This window comes from Bombina bombina, chromosome 2 (assembly GCF_027579735.1).
Source record: "Bombina bombina isolate aBomBom1 chromosome 2, aBomBom1.pri, whole genome shotgun sequence".
NCBI classification, from domain to species: domain Eukaryota; kingdom Metazoa; phylum Chordata; class Amphibia; order Anura; family Bombinatoridae; genus Bombina; species Bombina bombina.
The window spans coordinates 652,702,070-652,725,656 of NC_069500.1; the positions used below are offsets into that span (position 1 = coordinate 652,702,070).

The 23,587-nt window shown below is 35.9% G+C and overlaps 1 protein-coding gene across 1 annotated transcript in view; it reads left to right on the forward strand.

Annotated features, from left to right (window-relative positions):
- The first annotated feature begins 20,099 nt into the window (after nucleotides 1-20,099).
- The window catches only part of CAAP1 (caspase activity and apoptosis inhibitor 1), a 56,751-nt gene continuing 53,263 nt past the window's right edge, over nucleotides 20,100-23,587 (forward strand). Inside the window, exons 1-2 of the mRNA XM_053702596.1 lie at nucleotides 20,100-20,445; nucleotides 21,207-21,410. Of these exons, the coding sequence (XP_053558571.1) occupies nucleotides 20,332-20,445; nucleotides 21,207-21,410 (318 nt within the window). The 5' untranslated portion in view covers nucleotides 20,100-20,331. The remainder of the gene's footprint in view (nucleotides 20,446-21,206; nucleotides 21,411-23,587) is intronic.

Sequence of the window (23,587 nt, forward strand, 5' to 3'; positions counted from 1 at the left end):
TTGGTTCCTTATTCAGAACTTCCCATTGAAACCCATGGAAGTTCAGGTGACAGGATTTGTGCCATATTTACTGAACAATATAATTTAGGCTACATTTAACTTTTTCCTATAGATGGATGCTCAATTAGTATAAAAGAAGCCAAATCTTGGTGAGCCAAGATGGTTTTCATACAGGAAATGCTCAGTTCCTTATTCAGAATTTTCCTTTGAAATGCATTGAAGTTAGGGTGCTAGATTTGGTGTCATATTTTATCATCAATAGCATTTGTCTCAAGCTAGATTCAACTTTTTTTTTTTTTTTTAAATAATTTTTATTGAGGTTTACAAATACAAGTAACATCAAGTTTGCACAGTACAAAGGGTATGTCAAAAGACAACAGTAACGCCCAAATCATTTACATATATGTTCATCACAATGCAAATCAAAACCTTAAAATTATGTAAAATTATCTATAAGTCACAGATTGGTCCAAACTATAAGTCACATACTAACCAGTGACCCATGTTTATATCCACATGCCCAAAGGCTCTCCAGGACCTTCAAGTAAATATCTCACAATACAATGTCATTTGTGACTCAGTACAGGAAGCAGAAAATTAAGGTGCAAACTACAAACAAAACCTCTTTTTTATTATAATATTATGTCAAAGAACCCCTCATAATAATACACAAACAAGCATAGATGAGGCATACCCCAACTTAAGGATTTGTGACCACTTATGGGCCACGGATGTAGAGTAAAAACAGGGGGTAAAAATTAGGGGAAGTATTAGTAGGTCCCATCCTGGATCTCCTCTACACAAAAGAATATATTGAGGTTTACAAATGCAAGTAGCATCAAGTTTGCACGAGGCAGAAGACATGTCAAATGCCCTTTATGACCTAGTAACAGAAAGCAGAAATTTAAGGTGCAAACTGCAAACTAAACCTCTTTTTCAGTATACCATTATAGCAAGCATATCCAATCTTGGACCTATTTTAGATAAATTAATATAGTAAGAGACATATAGGCCACGAGTAGGAATGGAATATACCTCAATTAACTAACAGCAGCCTATTTTAGACCCTGAGTGTTGAAAAGGAATTAGAGATACCTGTAGGGGAATACAGCTTCAGGAGCCCTCTAAGGCCCTATTAAAATATAAAGAAATACTCTCTTGTACTATATGTAAGGCATTGGAGTACTATGTTCTTAGAGACATGCTATGTCTAACACGTATGATATATCCCACTCCTATACTAAGAATATATTAGCAGGATATTCTATAGGATTTTGCATATAGTATTGAACAGCATACGTAAAAAAGTAGAAATATGAAACCTTATTCATTATATATACACATGTATAAACCTGCATACATACATATACATCATCACAATTAAATGACCCAGCATTAAGAACAACCAGTAGAAGGTAAAAGATATTTATATAGCTAAAGTCATGTGCAAACTAAACATATGTGCAGTGTAATAAACTCTAAAACGTCACATTTTATGTCACCTAACTAGGTTAGCAATCCTAATATAACTAGTACTATTTGTGGAGCTGTATATAGGTTAGCATAACATCAAAATACCCATTATGAAGAAACAGCACACACTTACTACATTTAAGTTTTTTATCCTAATCACTGACCGGTCATCCACCTTGTGTAAAGGACACCTATATGTGCATGCTCATCTAAGCATACATTTATATATATAATTATACGGTTACACAAAGCATTTCCACAAACATATAAAATTGCAGCCAAACCGGTATAGAGTGTGGGAGTCCAACTAAGGAGCTAATAGCGTCCAGGGCCTAAACTTCAGACCTCACGGTCTTCATCAAAGTGCCCAAGTCTGAAGTAAAGTCAGGATATGATATCAAGCCCTCCGGACTAAGGTTTCCACTGTGCTCAGAATGTCACCCGATACCAACTTTTGCAGGGGTATTAAGATACCAGTAGCCTTCTGAGGAATCGGCAAATCCCTGCAAGGACACGTCAATAGCTGAGGCTGTGTGAACAATAATGTCGTGACCATCTATCTGCAGCTCCTGTCTCACAGCAGGGCTCTGCATCAGGGAGCCGGCCGCTCTCCCCACAGAGCCCTCACAAGTGACGCCATTCTGGTGATCCTCTCTGCACTCGGTATCAGCCGATTCTGCCACGTCCGTTAGAGGACCTTCCGCTGTACACTCTTCTAGGTCTGGGTTAGGGTGGGCTTCTTGAGACAGGCTCTGCAGCGCCTCTGTGCTCTCCTCCTCAGTCTCGGGCTTCTCCCGATCTGAGCGCCATATGCCCAATGTGTAATTGGCAGTCTCCCAATTATCACCATGCTGCGGTGTAGACATAGTTGCAATGCGGTCAATCCTCTCGCATACCTGCCTTTCTCGCTCTTTCAATAGAGCCTGTATTAGGGTAAGTATCTCCTCCATATCGTAGCAAAAAAAAAAATGAAGAGAGCTTCATATATTCTCTCTATACCTGGTGTCCCAGGGGGGGTGTTGAGTACCTTCTCTAAAAGAGCCGCCAAGGTTCCCAATGGTCCAGTCTGAAAGACATGCAGCCTAAAAGTGCAAATATAAGTCCCATTCGATCCAGTAATCTCTCCTCTATAAAGAGGTATGTAATTCAGTGGTGGATGGCTTACACAAATCTTGAGTACACGACGGAATGTAATGCCTTAAGCAGAGTCCTCAGTTTTGCGACCATCTTGGGCCAGAGCCCGGACACGCCCCCTAGATTCAACTTTTTTATATAGAGGGACGCCCAATTAATATAAAACAAGCCAAATCTTGGTGAGCTAAGATGGGTTTCATAGAGGAAATGCTCAGTTAGTATAAAACAAGCCAAATGAGAGTGAGCCAATATTGTTTTAATAGAGTTAAAGCTTGGTTACTTATTCAGAATATCCTACTGAAATGTATTGATGCTAGGTCCCCAAGTTTAGTGCCATATCTTATGATCAATATCATTTGGCTCAAGCTAGATTGAACTATGCCCAATGAAGGCTGAAACGATCGTCTGGAGTTGCTGTGTTCCTTGTTCTGAGAGAAATGGCCTCGTATTTCGGCACTGGACTGACCGTAATAGGCGGAATCAGACTGATATACTACAGTTCTACTCTGTGAAAAGCATTACTGGGCTAAAAAGGAGCTGCACCCAGGTGGTAAATCGCCATAGAATAAGCTAACAATGGTATTGAGCCAGGTTGTTCGTTCCTGTGAGTGTGCTTCTCTCTGTGTGTATTTAGTATAAAACATGCCAAATATAAGTGAGCCTATATGGTTTTAAGAGAGTAAAAGCTTTCTTGCTTATTCAGAATCTTCCATTGAAATGCAGGAAAGCTAGGGTTCCAAGTTTGATGCCCTATTTTATGATCAGTATCATTTGGCTTGGGCTAGATTTAAATTGTTTATATAGAGGAATGCCCAATTAGTATAAAACAAGCCGAAAGTTAGTAGGCCAAGAAGGTTCCCTTTTCAGAATTTACAATTGAAATGCATGGATGATAGGGTGCAATACTTTTCCAATTATTGGAAAACAAACTAAATATGGGGGAGCCAAGATTGTTTTAATAAAGGAAATGCTTGGTTCCTTATTCAGAAATTCCCATTGAAATGCATGGAACTTAGGGTACCAGGTTTGGTGCCATATTATATGGTCAATATCATTTGGCTCAGGCTAGAATTATTTTTTTTATATAGAGTGATGCCCAATTATCATAAAACAAGCCAAATGTGAGTGAGCCAAGATTGTTTAAATATAATAAAAGTTTGGTTACTTATTCAGAATCTCCCATTGAAATGCATGGGAATTATGGTACCAGGTTTGGTGGCATATTATCTGATCATATCACTTGGTTTAGGCTAGATTGAATTTTAGAGGGATTCCAAATTAGTATAAAACAAACCAAAAGTGAGTGAGCCAAGATGGTTTTAATAGAGAAAAAGTTTGGTCACTTATTCAGAATTGCCCATTGAAATGGATTGATGCTAGGGTGCCAGGTTTGATGCCATATTATAAAATCAATATAATTTGGCTCAGGCTAGATTGATTCTTTTTATATAGAGGGATGCCCAATTAGTATAAAACAAGTAAAATGTAAGTGAGCCAAGATCGTTTTCATAGAGTAAATGCTTGGTTACTTATTCAAAATCTCCCATTGAAATGCATTGAAATTAGGGTACCAGGTTTGGTGCCATATTATATGATCAACATCATTTGGCTCAGGCTAGATTGATTCTTTTTAGATAGAGGGATGCCCAATTAGTATAAAACAAGCCAAATGTGAGTGAGCCAAGATGTTTTTTCATAGATTAAAATCTTAGTTACTTATTCAGAATCTCCCATTGAAATGCATTAAAATGAGGGTACCAGGTTTGGTGCCATATTACATGATCAATATCATTTGGCTCAGGCTAGATTGATTCTTTTTATATAGAGGGATGCCCAATTAGTATAAAACAAGTAAAATGTGAGTGAGCCAAGATGGTTTTAATAGAGGAAATGCTTGGTTACTTATTCACAATTTCCCATTGAAATACATGGATACTAGGGTGCCAGCTTTGATGCCATATTATATGATCAATATCATTTGGCTCAGGCTACATTGAATTTTTTATATAGAGGGATGCCAAATTAGCATAAAACAAGCCAAATGTAAGTGAGCCAAGAAGGTTTTCATAGATTAAAAGTAGGGATGCACCGAAATTTCGGCCGCAGAAAGTTTCGGCCGAAAATAGCATTTTTTGTTATTTTGGTTTTCGTTTTTTTTGCCTTTTATTTTCGGCAAAATTATTGTGTAGCATATTTTCAATTTGATGCCAGCCTAGAGCTGCTGTTTGAGTTCATTACTTGACTTACTGTTTTGCATATAATAATAGTTTTCTAGGACTATACTTTATTTTAAAAATTGGTAACAAAACAAAAACGGTTAAATCTGATTTTGTTACACAGAACTAAATAAAGAAGAATACTAGTGATGCACCAAAACTTGGTCCGCCGCAAATGTGCATTTCCAATTTTGGCCCAAAGAGGACCAAAATGGCTAAAAATGTACAGCCCTCCCCTGTTCTATTGAGTTACATGTCTATCCTTAGCATAAGGTGAGCAGCACAGAACTGGCATGGTACACAGTGCACACACATAAGTACCATGACATGATGATATTTGAAACCAGGAGAGAAGGAAACCAAAGTTCTGAATAGTGAATACAAATATCAAAGGAGGATAAGTAACATGTTTATAAACACTTGATATTATCAGACACAGCCCTAAGCACACACAGTGAATATCTTTAAGCCTTATATACAGTGCTCATACATCAACCTCTTGTGCGTAGACATTCTATTCGCCAGAGGCAAATATGCATGCACACTTTATAGCATAAGCCCCAAGCTCGCACACAGTTGGTACAAATTAGCACCCTCCAGACAGTGTATACAAAAAAGCACAGTAACTTTCTATAACCACCTTGCACGTAAGGTTTTAGCTAAGTCCAGTGGTCCTGGTGATAGGTGACAGACAGACTCCATTTGGGGCTCTGGACATATAATCTGACGGGTCAGTGTGAGACCCGAAACAGGAACTAGGCGGAGATACGATGAGAGACAATCAGGTGCAGCCACGCTCATCGCACAGATAACTACACCCAAAAACAAAACACATGTCCACCTCGTATTGTTGTCTGGCTATAACCACGCTCTCGCTTATAGAGCTCCAGTTTCACTGCAGATCACGCCCTACTGTACAAGTGACCATGTCCATTTGTTGGAGCTTTCCCGCCTACAAGCTCTCTCAGCTACACACACACACTGTAGTTAAAAAAGAAAAAAACAATTTCGGTTTTGGTTTTCGGCCAGGGTCATCCTTAATTTTCGGTATCGGTTTCGGTCCAGAATTTTCATTTCGGTGCATCCCTAATTAAAAGCTTGGTTACTTATTCAAAATCTCCCATTGAAATGCATTGAAATGAGGGTACCAGGTTTGGTGCCATATTACATGATCAATATAATTTGGCTCATGCTAGATTGATTCTTTTTCTATAGAGGGATGCCCAATTAGTATAAAACAAGTAAAAAGTGAGTGAGCCAAGATGTTTTTCATAGAGTAAATGCTTGGTTACTTATTCAAAATATCCTATTGAAATGCATTGAAATGAGGGTACCAGGTTTGGGGCCATATTACATGATCAATATCATTTGGCTCAGGCTAGATTGATTCTTTTTATATAGAGGGATGCCCAATTAGTATAAAACAAGCCAAATGTGAGTGAGATAAGATGTTTTTCATAGATTAAAAGCTTGGTTACTTATTCAGAATTGCCTATTGAAATGTATTGGAATTAGGGTACCAGGTTTGGTGCCATATTACATGATCAATATAATTTGGCTCAGGCTAGATTCAATCTTTTTATATAGAGGGATGTCCAATTAGCATAAAACAAGCCAAATGTGAGTGAGCCAAGATGGTTTTCATAGAGTAAATGCTTGGTTACTGATTCAAAATCTCCCATTGAAATACATTGAAATGAGGGTACCAGGTTTGGTGCCATATTACATGATCAATATCATTTGGCTCAGGCTAGACTGATTCTTTTTAGATAGAGGGATATCCAATTAGCATAAAACAAGTGAAATATGAGTGAGCCAAGATGTGTTTCATAGATTAAAAGCTTGGTTACTTATTCAAAATCTCCCATTGAAATGCATTGAAATGAGGGTACCAGGTTTAGTGCCATATTACATGATCAATATAATTTGGCTCAGGCTAGATTGATTCTTTTTACATAGAGGGATGCCCAATTAGTATAAAACCAGTAAAATGTGAGTGAGCCAAGATGGTTTTCATAGATGAAAAGCTTGGTTACTTATTCAAAATCTCCCATTGAAATGCATTGAAATGAGGGTACCAGGTTTGGTGCCATATTACATGATCAATATCATTTGGCTCAGGCTAGATTGATTCTTTTTAGATAGAGGGATATCCAATTAGCATAAAACAAGCGAAATGTGAGTGAGCGAAGATGTTTTTCATAGATTAAAAGCTTGGTTACTTATTCAAAATCTCCCATTGAAATGCATTAAAATGAGGGTACCAGGTTTAGTGCCATATTACATGATCAATATAATTTGGCTCAGGCTAGATTGATTCATTTTACATAGAGGGATGCCCAATTAGTATAAAACCAGTAAAATGTGAGTGAGCCAAGATGGTTTTCATAGATTAAAAGCTTGGTTACTTATTCAGAATTGCCCTTTGAAATGCATTGGAATTAGGGTACCAGGTTTGGTGCCATATTACATGATCAATATCATTTGGCTCAGGCTAGATTGATTGTTTTTATATAGAGGGATGCCCAATTAGTATAAAACAAGTAAAATGTAAGTGAGCCAAGATGGTTTTCATAGAGTAAATGCTTGGTTACTTATTCAAAATCTCCCATTGAAATGCATTGAAATTAGGGTACCAGGTTTGGTGCCATATTACATGATCAATATCATTTGGCTCAGGCTAGATTGATTCTTTTTAGATAGAGGGATATCCAATTAACATAAAACAAGCCAAATGTGAGTGAGCCAAGATGTTTTTCATAGATTAAAAGCTTAGTTACTTATTCAGAATTGCCCTTTCAAATGCATTTGAATTAGGGTACCGTGTTTGGTACCATATTACATGATCAATATCATTTGGCTCAGGCTAGATTGATTCTTTTTAGATAGAGAGATGTCCAATTAGCATAACAAAGCCAAATGTGAGTGAGCCAAGCTGGTTTTCATAGATTAAAAGTTTAGTTACTTATTCAGAATTGCCTATTGAAATGCATTGGAATTAGGGTACCAGGTTTGGTGCCATATTACATGATCAATATCATTTGGCTCAGGCTAGATTGATTATTTTTATATAGAGGGATGCCCAATTAGTATTAAACAAGCCAAATGTAAGTGAGCCAAGATGGTTTTCATAGAGTAAATGCTTGGTTACTTATTCAAAATCTCCCATTGAAATGCATTGAAATGAGGGTACCAGGTTTGGTGCCATATTACATGATCAATATAATTTGGCTCATGCTAGATTGATTCTTTTTCTATAGAGGGATGCCCAATTAGTATAAAACAAGTAAAAAGTGAGTGAGCCAAGATGTTTTTCATAGAGTAAATGCTTGGTTACTTATTCAAAATATCCCATTGAAATGCATTGAAATGAGGGTACCAGGTTTGGTGCCATATTACATGATCAATATAATTTGGCTCATGCTAGATTGATTCTTTTTCTATAGAGGGATGCCCAATTAGTATAAAACAAGTAAAAAGTGAGTGAGCCAAGATGTTTTTCATAGAGTAAATGCTTGGTTACTTATTCAAAATATCCTATTGAAATGAGGGTACCAGGTTTGGGGCCATGTTACATGATCAATATCATTTGTCTCAGGCTAGATTGATTCTTTTTATATAGAGGGATGCCCAATTAGTATAAAACAAGCCAAATGTGAGTGAGATAAGATGTTTTTCATAGATTAAAAGCTTGGTTACTTATTCAGAATTGCCTATTGAAATGTATTGGAATTAGGGTACCAGGTTTGGTGCCATATTACATGATCAATATAATTTGGCTCAGGCTAGATTCAATCTTTTTATATAGAGGGATGTCCAATTAGCATAAAACAAGCCAAATGTGAGTGAGCCAAGATGGTTTTCATAGAGTAAATGCTTGGTTACTGATTCAAAATCTCTAATTGAAATACATTGAAATGAGGGTACCAGGTTTGGTGCCATATTACATGATCAATATCATTTGGCTCAGGCTAGACTGATTCTTTTTAGATAGAGGGATATCCAATTAGCATAAAACAAGTGAAATGTGAGTGAGCCAAGATGTGTTTCATAGATTAAAAGCTTGGTTACTTATTCAAAATCTCCCATTGAAATGCATTGAAATGAGGGTACCAGGTTTAGTGCCATATTACATGATCAATATAATTTGGCTCAGGCTAGATTGATTCTTTTTACATAGAGGGATGCCCAATTAGTATAAAACCAGTAAAATGTGAGTGAGCCAAGATGGTTTTCATAGATGAAAAGCTTGGTTACTTATTCAAAATCTCCCATTGAAATGAGGGTACCAGGTTTGGTGCCATATTACATGATCAATATCATTTGGCTCAGGCTAGATTGATTCTTTTTAGATAGAGGGATGTCCAATTAGCATAAAACAAGCCAAATGTGAGTGAGCCAAGATGTTTTTCATAGATTAAAAGCTTGGTTACTTATTCAGAATTGCCCTTTGAAATGCATTGGAATTAGGGTACCAGGTTTGGTGCCATATTACATGATCAATATCATTTGGCTCAGGCTAGATTGATTCTTTTTCTATAGAGGGATGCCCAATTAGTATAAAACAAGTAAAATGTAAGTGAGCCAATATGGTTTTCATAGAGTAAATGCTTGGTTGCTTATTCAAAATCTCCCATTGAAATGCATTGAAATTAGGGTACCAGGTTTGGTGCCATATTACATGATCAATATCATTTGGCTCAGGCTAGATTGATTATTTTTAGATAGAGGGATGCCCAATTAGTATTAAACAAGTCAAATGTGAGTGAGCCAAGATGGTTTTAATAGAGCAAATGCTTGATTACTTATTCACAATTTCCCATTGAAATACATGGATGTTAGGGTGCCAGCTTTGATGCAATATTATATGATCAATATCATTTGGCTCAGGCTACATTGAATTTTTTTATATAGAGGGATGCCCAATTAGTATAAAACAAGCCAAATGTGAGTGAGACAAGATGGTTTTCATAGATTAAAAGCTTGGTTACTTATTCAGAATTGCCTATTGAAATGTATTGGAATTAGGGTACCAGGTTTGGTGCCATATTACATGATCAATATAATTTGGCTCAGGCTAGATTCAATCTTTTTATATAGAGGGATGTCCAATTAGCATAAAACAAGCCAAATGTGAGTGAGCCAAGATGGTTTTCATAGAGTAAATGCTTGGTTACTGATTCAAAATCTGCCATTGAAATACATTGAAATGAGGGTACCAGGTTTGGTGCCATATTACATGATCAATATCATTTGGCTCAGGCTAGATTGATTCTTTTAAGATAGAGGGATATCCAATTAGTATAAAACAAGTAAAATGTGAGTGAGCCAAGATGTTTTTAATAGAGTAAATGCTTGGTTACTTATTCACAATTTCCCATTGAAATACATGGATGCTAGGGTGCCAGCTTTGATGCAATATTATATGATCAATATCATTTGGCTCAGGCTACATTGAATTTTTTTTATATAGATGGATGCCAAATTAGTATAAAACAAGCCAAATGTGAGTGAGTCAAGATGGTTTTCATAGATTAAAAGCTTGGTTACGTATTCAAAATCTCCCATTGAAATGCATTGAAATGAGGGTACCAGGTTTGGTGCCATATTACATGATCAATATAATTTGGCTCGGGCTAGATTGATTCTTTTTATATAGAGGGATGCCCAATTAGTATAAAACAAGTAAAAAGTGAGTGAGCCAAGATGGTTTTCATAGATTAAAAGCTTGGTTACTTATTCAGAATTGCCTATTGAAATGTATTGGAATTAGGGTACCAGGTTTGGTGCCATATTACATGATCAATATCATTTGGCTCAGGCTAGATTCAATCTTTTTATATAGAGGGATGTCCAATTAACATAAAACAAGCCAAATGTGAGTGAGCCAAGATGTTTTTCATAGATTAAAAGCTTAGTTACTTATTCAGAATTGCCCTTTCAAATGCATTTGAATTAGGGTACCATGTTTGGTGCCATATTACATGATCAATATCATTTGGCTCAGGCTAGATTGATTCTTTTTAGATAGAGAGATGTCCAATTAGCATAACAAAGCCAAATGTGAGTGAGCCAAGCTGGTTTTCATAGATTAAAAGTTTAGTTACTTATTCAGAATTGCCTATTGAAATGCATTGGAATTAGGGTACCAGGTTTGGTGCCATATTACATGATCAATATCATTTGGCTCAGGCTAGATTGATTATTTTTATATAGAGGGATGCCCAATTAGTATTAAACAAGCCAAATGTGAGTGAGCCAAGATGGTTTTCATAGAGTAAATGCTTGGTTACTTATTCAAAATATCCTATTGAAATGCATTGAAATGAGGGTACCAGGTTTGGGGCCATATTACATGATCAATATCATTTGTCTCAGGCTAGATTGATTCTTTTTATATAGAGGGATGCCCAATTAGTATAAAACAAGCCAAATGTGAGTGAGACAAGGTGGTTTTCATAGATTAAAAACTTGGTTACTTATTCAGAATTGCCTATTGAAATGTATTGGAATTAGGGTACCAGGTTTGGTGCCATATTACATGATCAATATCATTTGGCTCAGGCTAGATTCAATCTTTTTATATAGAGGGATGTCCAATTAGCATAAAACAAGCCAAATGTGAGTGAGCCAAGATGGTTTTCATAGAGTAAATGCTTGGTTACTGATTCAAAATCTGCCATTGAAATACATTGAAATGAGGGTACCAGGTTTGGTGCCATATTACATGATCAATATCATTTGGCTCAGGCTAGATTGATTCTTTTTAGATAGAGGGATATCCAATTAGCATAAAACAAGCGAAATGTGAGTGAGCGAAGATGTTTTTCATAGATTAAAAGCTTGGTTACTTATTCAAAATCTCCCATTGAAATGCATTAAAATGAGGGTACCAGGTTTAGTGCCATATTACATGATCAATATAATTTGGCTCAGGCTAGATTGATTCATTTTACATAGAGGGATGCCCAATTAGTATAAAACCAGTAAAATGTGAGTGAGCCAAGATGGTTTTCATAGATTAAAAGCTTGGTTACTTATTCAGAATTGCCCTTTGAAATGCATTGGAATTAGGGTACCAGGTTTGGTGCCATATTACATGATCAATATCATTTGGCTCAGGCTAGATTGATTGTTTTTATATAGAGGGATGCCCAATTAGTATAAAACAAGTAAAATGTAAGTGAGCCAAGATGGTTTTCATAGAGTAAATGCTTGGTTACTTATTCAAAATCTCCCATTGAAATGCATTGAAATTAGGGTACCAGGTTTGGTGCCATATTACATGATCAATATCATTTGGCTCAGGCTAGATTGATTCTTTTTAGATAGAGGGATGTCCAATTAACATAAAACAAGCCAAATGTGAGTGAGCCAAGATGTTTTTCATAGATTAAAAGCTTAGTTACTTATTCAGAATTGCCCTTTCAAATGCATTTGAATTAGGGTACCGTGTTTGGTACCATATTACATGATCAATATCATTTGGCTCAGGCTAGATTGATTCTTTTTAGATAGAGAGATGTCCAATTAGCATAACAAAGCCAAATGTGAGTGAGCCAAGCTGGTTTTCATAGATTAAAAGTTTAGTTACTTATTCAGAATTGCCTATTGAAATGCATTGGAATTAGGGTACCAGGTTTGGTGCCATATTACATGATCAATATAATTTGGCTCATGCTAGATTGATTCTTTTTCTATAGAGGGATGCCCAATTAGTATAAAACAAGTAAAAAGTGAGTGAGCCAAGATGTTTTTCATAGAGTAAATGCTTGGTTACTTATTCAAAATCTCCCATTGAAATGCATTGAAATTAGGGTACCAGGTTTGGTGCCATATTACATGATCAATATCATTTGGCTCAGGCTAGATTGATTCTTTTTAGATAGAGGGATGTCCAATTAACATAAAACAAGCCAAATGTGAGTGAGCCAAGATGTTTTTCATAGATTAAAAGCTTAGTTACTTATTCAGAATTGCCCTTTCAAATGCATTTGAATTAGGGTACCGTGTTTGGTACCATATTACATGATCAATATCATTTGGCTCAGGCTAGATTGATTCTTTTTAGATAGAGAGATGTCCAATTAGCATAACAAAGCCAAATGTGAGTGAGCCAAGCTGGTTTTCATAGATTAAAAGTTTAGTTACTTATTCAGAATTGCCTATTGAAATGCATTGGAATTAGGGTACCAGGTTTGGTGCCATATTACATGATCAATATAATTTGGCTCATGCTAGATTGATTCTTTTTCTATAGAGGGATGCCCAATTAGTATAAAACAAGTAAAAAGTGAGTGAGCCAAGATGTTTTTCATAGAGTAAATGCTTGGTTACTTATTCAAAATATCCTATTGAAATGCATTGAAATGAGGGTACCAGGTTTGGGGCCATGTTACATGATCAATATCATTTGTCTCAGGCTAGATTGATTCTTTTTATATAGAGGGATGCCCAATTAGTATAAAACAAGCCAAATGTGAGTGAGATAAGATGTTTTTCATAGATTAAAAACTTGGTTACTTATTCAGAATTGCCTTTTGAAATGTATTGGAATTAGGGTACCAGGTTTGGTGCCATATTACGTGATCAATATAATTTGGCTCAGGCTAGATTCAATCTTTTTATATAGAGGGATGTCCAATTAGCATAAAACAAGCCAAATGTGAGTGAGCCAAGATGGTTTTCATAGAGTAAATGCTTGGTTACTGATTCAAAATCTCCCATTGAAATACATTGAAATGAGGGTACCAGGTTTGGTGCCATATTACATGATCAATATCATTTGGCTCAGGCTAGACTGATTCTTTTTAGATAGAGGGATATCCAATTAGCATAAAACAAGTGAAATGTGAGTGAGCCAAGATGTGTTTCATAGATTAAAAGCTTGGTTACTTATTCAAAATCTCCCATTGAAATGCATTGAAATGAGAGTACCAGGTTTAGTGCCATATTACATGATCAATATCATTTGGCTCAGGCTAGATTGATTCTTTTTACATAGAGGGATGCCCAATTAGTATAAAACCAGTAAAATGTGAGTGAGCCAAGATGGTTTTCATAGATGAAAAGCTTGGTTACTTATTCAAAATCTCCCATTGAAATGCATTGAAATGAGGGTACCAGGTTTTGTGCCATATTACATGATCAATATCATTTGGCTCAGGCTAGATTGATTCTTTTTAGATAGAGGGATGTCCAATTAGCATAAAACAAGCCAAATGTGAGTGAGCCAAGATGTTTTTCATAGATTAAAAGCTTGGTTACTTATTCAGAATTGCCCTTTGAAATGCATTGGAATTAGGGTACCAGGTTTGGTGCCATATTACATGATCAATATCATTTGGCTCAGGCTAGATTGATTCTTTTTCTATAGAGGGATGCCCAATTAGTATAAAACAAGTAAAATGTAAGTGAGCCAATATGGTTTTCATAGAGTAAATGCTTGGTTACTTATTCAAAATCTCCCATTGAAATGCATTGAAATTAGGGTACCAGGTTTGGTGCCATATTACATGATCAATATCATTTGGCTCAGGCTAGATTGATTATTTTTAGATAGAGGGATGTCCAGTTAGTATTAAACAAGTCAAATGTGAGTGAGCCAAGATGGTTTTAATAGAGCAAATGCTTGGTTACTTATTCACAATTTCCCATTGAAATACATGGATGTTAGGGTGCCAGCTTTGATGCAATATTATATGATCAATATCATTTGGCTCAGGCTACATTGAATTTTTTTATATAGAGGGATGCCCAATTAGTATAAAACAAGCCAAATGTGAGTGAGACAAGATGGTTTTCATAGATTAAAAGCTTGGTTACTTATTCAGAATTGCCTATTGAAATGTATTGGAATTAGGGTACCAGGTTTGGTGCCATATTACATGATCAATATAATTTGGCTCAGGCTAGATTCAATCTTTTTATATAGAGGGATGTCCAATTAGCATAAAACAAGCCAAATGTGAATGAGCCAAGATGGTTTTCATAGAGTAAATGCTTGGTTACTGATTCAAAATCTGCCCTTGAAATACATTGAAATGAGGGTACCAGGTTTGGTGCCATATTACATGATCAATATCATTTGGCTCAGGCTAGATTGATTCTTTTAAGATAGAGGGATATCCAATTAGTATAAAACAAGTAAAATGTAAGTGAGCCAAGATGGTTTTCATAGAGTAAATGCTTGGTTACTTATTCAAAATCTCCCATTGAAATGCATTGAAATTAGGGTACCAGGTTTGGTGCCATATTACGTGATCAATATCATTTGGCTCAGGCTAGATTGATTCTTTTTAGATAGAGGGATGTCCAATTAACATAAAACAAGCCAAATGTGAGTGAACCAAGATGGTTTTCATAGAGTAAAAGCTTGGTTACTTATTCAAAATCTCCCATTGAAATGCATTAAAATGAGGGTACCAGGTTTAGTGCCATATTACATGATCAATATAATTTGGCTCAGGCTAGATTGATTCTTTTTACATAGAGGGATGCCCAATTAGTATAAAACCAGTAAAATGTGAGTGAACCAAGATGGTTTTCATAGATTAAAAGCTTGGTTACTTATTCAAAATCTCCCATTGAAATGAGGGTACCAGGTTTGGTGCAATATTACATGATCAATATCATTTGGCTCAGGCTAGATTGATTCTTTTTAGATAGAGGGATTTCCAATTAGCATAAAACAAGCCAAATGTGAGTGAGCCAAGATGTTTTTCATAGATTAAAAGCTTAGTTACTTATTTAGAATTGCCCTTTCAAATGGATTTGAATTAGGGTACCATGTTTGGTGCCATATTACATGATCAATATCATTTGGCTCAGGCTAGATTGATTCTTTTTAGATAGAGAGATGTCCAATTAGCATAACAAAGCCAAATGTGAGTGAGCCAAGCTGGTTTTCATAGATTAAAAGCTTAGTTACTTATTCAGAATTGCCCATTGAAATGCATTGGAATTAGGGTACCAGGTTTGGTGCTATATTACATGATCAATATCATTTGGCTCAGGCTAGATTGATTATTTTTATATAGAGGGATGCCCAATTAGCATAAAACAAGCCAAATGTGAGTGAGCTAAGATGGTTTTCATAGAGTAAATGCTTGGTTACTTATTCAAAATCTCCCATTGAAATGCATTGAAATTAGGGTACCAGGTTTGGTGCCATATTACATGATCAATATAATTTGGCTCAGGCTAGATTGATTATTTTTAGATAGAGGGATGCCCAATTAGTATTAAACAAGCCAAATGTGAGTGAGCCAAGATGGTTTTATTAGAGCAAATGCTTGGTTACTTATTCACAATTTCCCATTGAAATACATGGATGCTAGGGTGCCAGCTTTGATGCAATATTATATGATCAATATAATTTGGCTCAGGCTAGATTGATTCTTTTTATATAGAGGGATGCCCAATTAGCATAAAACAAGCCAAATGTGAGTGAGCCAAGATGGTTTTCATAGATTAAAAGCTTGGTTACTTATTCAGAATTGCCTATTGAAATGTATTGGAATTAGGGTACCAGGTTTGGTGCCATATTACATGATCAATATCATTTGGCTCAGGCTAGATTCAATCTTTTTATATAGAGGAATGCCCAATTAGTATAAAACAAGCCAAATCTGAGTGAGCCAAGATGGTTTTCATAGATTAAAAGCTTGGTTACTTATTCAAAATCTCCAATTGAAATGCATTGAAATTAGGGTACCACGTTTGGTGCCATATTACATGATCAATATCATTTGGCTCAGGCTAGATTGATTCTTTTTATATAGAGGGATGTCCAATTAGCATAAAACAAGCCAAATGTGAGTGAGCCAAGGTGGTTTTCATAGATTAAAAGCTTGGTTACTTATTCAAAATCTCCCATTGAAATGAGGGCACTAGGTTTGGTGCCATATTACATGATCAATATCATTTGGCTCAGGCTAGATTGATTCTTTTTAGATAGAGAGATGCCCAATTAGCATAAAACAAGCCAAATGTGAGTGAGCCAAGGTGGTTTCCATAGAGTAAATGCTTGGTTACTGATTCAAAATCTCCCATTGAAATGCATTGAAATTAGGGTACCAGGTTTGGTGTGATATAACATGATCAGTATAATTTGGCTCAGGCTAGATTGATTCTTTTTAGATAGAGGGATGCCCAATTAGTATGAAACAAGCCAAATGTGAGTGAGCCAAGATGGTTTTCATAGATTAAAATCTTGGTTACTTATTCAAAATTTCCCATTGAAATGCATTGAAATGAGGGTATCAGGTTTGGTGCCATATTACATGATCAATATCATTTGGCTCAGGCTAGATTGATTATTTTTAGATAGAGGGATGCCCAATTAGTATTAAACAAGCCAAATGTGAGTGAGCCAATGTGGTTTTATTAGAGCAAATGCTTGGTTACTTATTCACAATTTCCCATTAAAATACATGGATGCTAGGGTGCCAGCTTTGATGCAATATTATATGATCAATATAATTTGGCTCAGGCTAGATTGATTCTTTTTATATAGAGGGATGCCCAATTAGCATAAAACAAGCCAAATGTGAGTGAGCCAAGATGGTTTTCATAGATTAAAAGCTTGGTTACTTATTCAGAATTGCCTATTGAAATGTATTAGGAATTAGGGTACCAGGTTTGGTGCCATATTACATGATCAATATCATTTGGCTCAGGCTAGATTCAATCTTTTTATATAGAGGAATGCCCAATTAGTATAAAACAAGCCAAATCTGAGTGAGCCAAGATGGTTTTCATAGATTAAAAGCTTGGTTACTTATTCAAAATCTCCAATTGAAATGCATTGAAATTAGGGTACCACGTTTGGTGCCATATTACATGATCAATATCATTTGGCTCAGGCTAGATTGATTCTTTTTATATAGAGGGATGTCCAATTAGCATAAAACAAGCCAAATGTGAGTGAGCCAAGGTGGTTTTCATAGATTAAAAGCTTGGTTACTTATTCAAAATCTCCCATTGAAATGAGGGCACTAGGTTTGGTGCCATATTACATGATCAATATCATTTGGCTCAGGCTAGATTGATTCTTTTTAGATAGAGAGATGCCCAATTAGCATAAAACAAGCCAAATGTGAGTGAGCCAAGGTGGTTTCCATAGAGTAAATGCTTGGTTACTGATTCAAAATCTCCCATTGAAATGCATTGAAATTAGGGTACCAGGTTTGGTGCGATATAACATGATCAGTATAATTTGGCTCAGGCTAGATTGATTCTTTTTAGATAGAGGGATGCCCAATTAGTATGAAACAAGCCAAATGTGAGTGAGCCAAGATGGTTTTCATAGATTAAAATCTTGGTTACTTATTCAAAATTTCCCATTGAAATGCATTGAAATGAGGGTATCAGGTTTGGTGCCATATTACATGATCAATATCATTTGGCTCAGGCTAGATTGATTCTTTTTATAGAGAGGGATGCCCAATTAGTATAAAACAAACCAAATGTGAGTGAGCCAAGATGGTTTTCATAGATTAAAAGCTTGGTTACTTATTCAAAATCTCCCATTGAAATGCATTGGAATTAGGGTAAAAGGTTTGGCGCCATATTACATGATCAATATAATTTGGCTCAGGCTAGATTGATTCTTTTTATATAGAGGGATGCCCATTAGCATAAAACAGGCCAATTTTGAGTGAGCCAAGATGGTTTTCATAGATTAAAAGCTTGGTTACTTATTCAGAATTGCCTATTGAAATGCATTGAAATTAGGGTAGCAGGTTTGGTGCCATATTACATGATCAATATCATTTGGCTCAGGCTAGATTCAATCTTTTTATATAGAGGAATGTCCAATTAGTATAAAACAAGTAAAATGTGAGTGAGCCAATATGTTTTTCATAGATTAAAAGCTTGGTTACTTATTCAAAATCTCCCATTGAAATGAGGGTACCAGGTTTGGTGCCATATTACATGATCAATATCATTTGGCTCAGGCTAGATTGATTCTTTTTCTATAGAGGAATGTCCAATTAGTATAAAACAAGTAAAATGTGAGCGATCCAAGATGGTTTTAATAAAGTAAATACTTGGTTACTTATTCACAATATCCCATTGAAATGCATGGATACTAGGGTGCCAGCTTTGGTGCCATATTATATGATCAATATCATTTGGCTCAGGCTACATTGATTTTTTTTAGATAGAGGGATGCCAAATTAGCATAAAACAATCCAAATGTGAATGAGCCAAGATGGTTTTCATAGATTAAAAGCTTGGTTACTTATACATTGAAATGCATTGAAATGAGGGTACCAGGTTTGATGCCATATTACATGATCAATATAATTTGGCTCGGGCTAGATTGATTCTTTTTATATAGAGGGATGCCCAATTAGTATAAAACAAGTAAAATGTGAGTGAGCCAAGCTTAAAAGCTTGTTATCTTATTCAGAATTTCCCTATTGAAATTAATGAAAAATATGGTGCCACCTTTGGTGCCAAATTTAATGATTAATATCATATTAACTTTGCTAATTGTTGTTTAATAAATCATTTATTTCATTAATAAGAAGCTAACTAGAATAGGATGCTGGGTGAATAGTAAGCTAACTTGAATCTTCGAATAAGAAGCTGGCCGAATAAGTAGCTAACTTCAGCATTCGAATAAGAAGCTGGCCGAATAAGTAGCTAACTTCAGCATTCGAATAAGAAGCTGGCCGAATAAGTAGCTAACTTCAGCATTCGAATAAGAAGCTGGCCGAATAGGGAGCTAACTTCAGCATCATGTCTTTATGTCCCTTCTTCTTCTGCAGTTATTGATGTTCTGTTACTGGTTTTAAATGGAGGGCTATTAAATTATAAGTATTATTTTGCTCTGAAGTGTGTATATATACATTTATTTTACTTTTAAGGGCCAACAAATGTGTTTTTTAAAACACCCATTAAATAGTTTAACAAGTAATGCAGAGGCTTCTCATTTAAAAAAGAAAGGGGAAAAAAAAAGATATATATATAACTTTTATTTTTTTAAATTGACGTTTGGTTGGAAAAAAAGAAATTATGCAATGTCTCAAAACTGTAAGATTTAATACACGAATGTGATAAAACCACGCAGCAGTGGATCCCCCACCCCATTTGGTATTATCTAACTGTAGTACGTATACCGTGTGCTGTGACACTAAGAACCCGACGCACAGCAACAGTAACGTGCCCTAATTGTTAAACATTCTCACAACAACGAGATATGCATATGCCCTCACTGCCTATGGCTTCAACTTTATTACGTATACAAATCGCGACGCCCGGATAGCTATTTGATAGGCTGCAAGATCTGTAATTGCATGGGCTTTCATTGGTTAGCGCCCTACTACCTGTTGTGTTGATAACATGGGCAAATTGGGTTTATTTTGATCTAGTGATCCCCCGAAGAACAGCCGCAGGTGTGAGTGAAATCTCCTGGGGACATGTTGAGTATCTGAAGCGTATAGAGTCTATAGACGTCTGTTTGTTTTTAGCTAACATACCGTTTTGTTCAGCTGCAATGACTGGAGGTAAGAAAAGCTCTAAAGAGAAAAAGAAGAAGAGGAGATCTGAGCCTTCCGAAACTGAATTACAGGGGGACAGGAAGAAAAGAAACACAGAACAGAGAGATCCGGTCAGTTATCTTAGTGGCATTCTGTAAAAACCTTTCTACATGACTATTTTATACAGTGGAGCCTAATTATAAATATGTATAACATCACTTGACTCGTAAATGAATAATGAAACTAAATTCTAGAGATTTTTTGGTTCAAGGATTAGAATTTTTCAAGAGTAGGTGTTAAAATGTAAAGGAACACAAATGGTTAATTTATGATGGTGCTTTGAAGCATCTTATTGGTTGACAGTTGCTGCTAATCAGCACTGAAAAATATTTTTGGCTTCCATATTCTAAAATATTAAATTAATTTACGTGGTACATCGTTTTCCTTTACATATTTGATGCGTTTCACCCTGCATTCAGTGCATTCCGTTGTGTGGTATTTAACTGCCTAGTAAAACTAATGTAATACCTGAACACTAAACTAAGTGGTTCTAGACATACAAAATATGCATATAACTGACAGTGCTGCAGACAACAGATTTAATCTGAGGTCCCATATGGGCATATAACTGATTGGGGCTAGAGGGAAAACAGCCTGATCTGGGGTCCTAGACTGACTTATAACTCACAGGGACCGTAAATTATGGGGTCTGGTCTGAGATCCCATATGGGGTTAGGGTTGACAGGAGCTGCAGACCCATTGGCATTGCATTTCTCTTAGTTATAATAACATGTGACATGTTAATTGTGATTAATTCTGCATAAATAATGTTAGACTTTGTTTTCTGTTTCGTAATTGATATATGAACTAGAGATGCGTTTTTTATTTTTAGGAAGCCTTGTCTCCTCCTCCACCTGTTGTGAATAAGGATGATGAAGCTGAAGAGCCTAGTGATATCGAGGAGGGGGGACTTGATCTTAATGTCCCTCTTAAACCCATAAGCTTTTATATTTCTTCCAAAGAGGAAATGCTTCAGCAATGCTTTAGGGTTGTAGGAGAGAAGAAGCTTCAGAAAATGCTACCAGACCTACTAAAGGTAGTAGTATTTCCCTGATGAAAATGATGTATGTGTGTCAATCAATGTTCCCTCTATATTTTTTTTTTTTTTTTTTTTTGTGTGTGTGTGCGCAATTATTTTCTTCTGTGTGCGGGCTTCATACCGCTTGTGTGTGTAGAGTATAGAGTACAACGTATCTAAACATTTTTTAACTCTGTGTGTGTAAATAATAATAATATATAAAAAATCTAAAAAGTCTACACATCCCTGTTAAAATGGCCGGTTTCTGTGATGTAAAAAAATGAGACAAAGAAATCATTTCAGAACTTTTTCCACCTTTACTGTGACCTATAAACTATGCAACTCAATTGAAAAACAAACTGAAATATTTTAGGTGAAGGGAAAAAAAAATATATATATATGGTTGCATAAGTGTGCACACCCTTAAACTAATACTTTGTTGGAGCACCTTTTGATTTTATTACAGCACTCAGTCTTTTTGGGTATGAGTTTATCAGCATGGCACATGTTGACTTGGCAAGAATTGCCCACTCTTCTTTGCAAAAACACTCTAAATCTGTCAGAATGCGAGGGCATCTCCTGTGCACAGTTCTCTTCAGATCACCCCACAGATTTTCAATTAGATTCAGGTCTGGGCTCTGGCTGGGCCATTCCAAAACTTTAATCTTCTGGTGAAGCCATTCCTTTGTTGATTGGGGTGTATGCTTTGCGTCGTCATGCTGAAAGATGAAGTTCCTCTTCATGTTCAGCTTTCTAGCAGAAGCCTGAAGGTTTTGTGCCAATATTGACTGGTATTTGGAACTGTTCATAATTCCCTCTACCTTGAATAAGGCCCCAGTTCCAGCTAAAAAAAAACAGACCCAAAGCATGATGCTACCACCACCATGCTTCACTGTGGGTATGGTGTTCTTTTGGTGATATGCAGTGTTTTTGCGCCAAACATATCTTTTGGAATTATTGCCAAAAAGTTCAACCTTGGTTTCATCAGACCATAACACCTTTTCTCACATGCTTTTGGGAGACTTCAGGTGTGTTTTTGCTAAATTTAGCTGGGCTTGGATGTTTTTCTTAAGAAAAGGCTTCCGTCGTGTCGTCTACCCCAAAGCCCAAACATAAAAAGAATACGGGAGATTGTTGTCACATGTACTACACAGCCAGTATTTGCCAGATATTCCTGCAGCTCCTTTAATGTTGCTGTAGGTCTCTTGGTAGCCTCCCAGACCAGTTTTCTTCTCGTCTTTTCATCAGTTTTGGAGGGACATCCAGGTCTAGGTAATGTCATTGTTGTGCCATATGTTCTCCACTTGATAATGACTGTCTTAACTGTGTCCCATGGTATATCTAATGCCTTGGAAATTATTTTGTACCCTTCTCCTGACTGATACCTTTTAACAATGAGATCCCTCTGATGCTTTGGAAGCTCTCTGCGGACCATGGCTTTTGTGTAGGGCGCGACTAAGAAAATATCAGGAAAGACCTACTAGAACAGCTGAACTTTATTCAGGGTTAATCAGAGGCACTTTAAATGATGACAGGTGTGTGATGACTCTCATTTAACATGGTTTTGAATGTGATTGCTTAATTCTGAACACAGCTACATCCCCAGTTATTGCAACCACATTATTTTAGTTTTTTTTTTGTTTACTTCCCTCCACCTTAAAGATTTCAGTTTGTTTTTCAATTGAGTTGAGTAGTTTATAGGTCACATTAAAGGTAGAGAAAGTTCTGAAATGATTTATCTTTGACTCATTTTGTTTACATCACAGAAACTTGCCATTTTAACAGGGGTGTGTAGACTTTATATCCACTGTATGTATATGCATGTATATATAACAAATAAACTTTCACATCCCTCTTGTGTTGCACGGCTTGATGTGCTGCCTGTGCAAGACAGAGAGGGAACACTGATGTCAATAAATAAATATAAATTATTATGCATATTTTTTTATATATGTATTGGAAATTTTAAATCAGTTAAATATAGTGTCATAAAACAATATGGACATAAAATATTACTAAGGTGTTTATAATAAAGTAATATAAAGGTATATAAGAAAATATGTAATACCATGTAAGTGTATAATATGTTCACTGTATGTCAACAAATAGTGGAATTTTTCCTGTCAATTTTTTTTAATAAAACTGCCAATACCTTCATCGTTAAGTGAAATAATCGTCATTTGCGTGAAGATGTA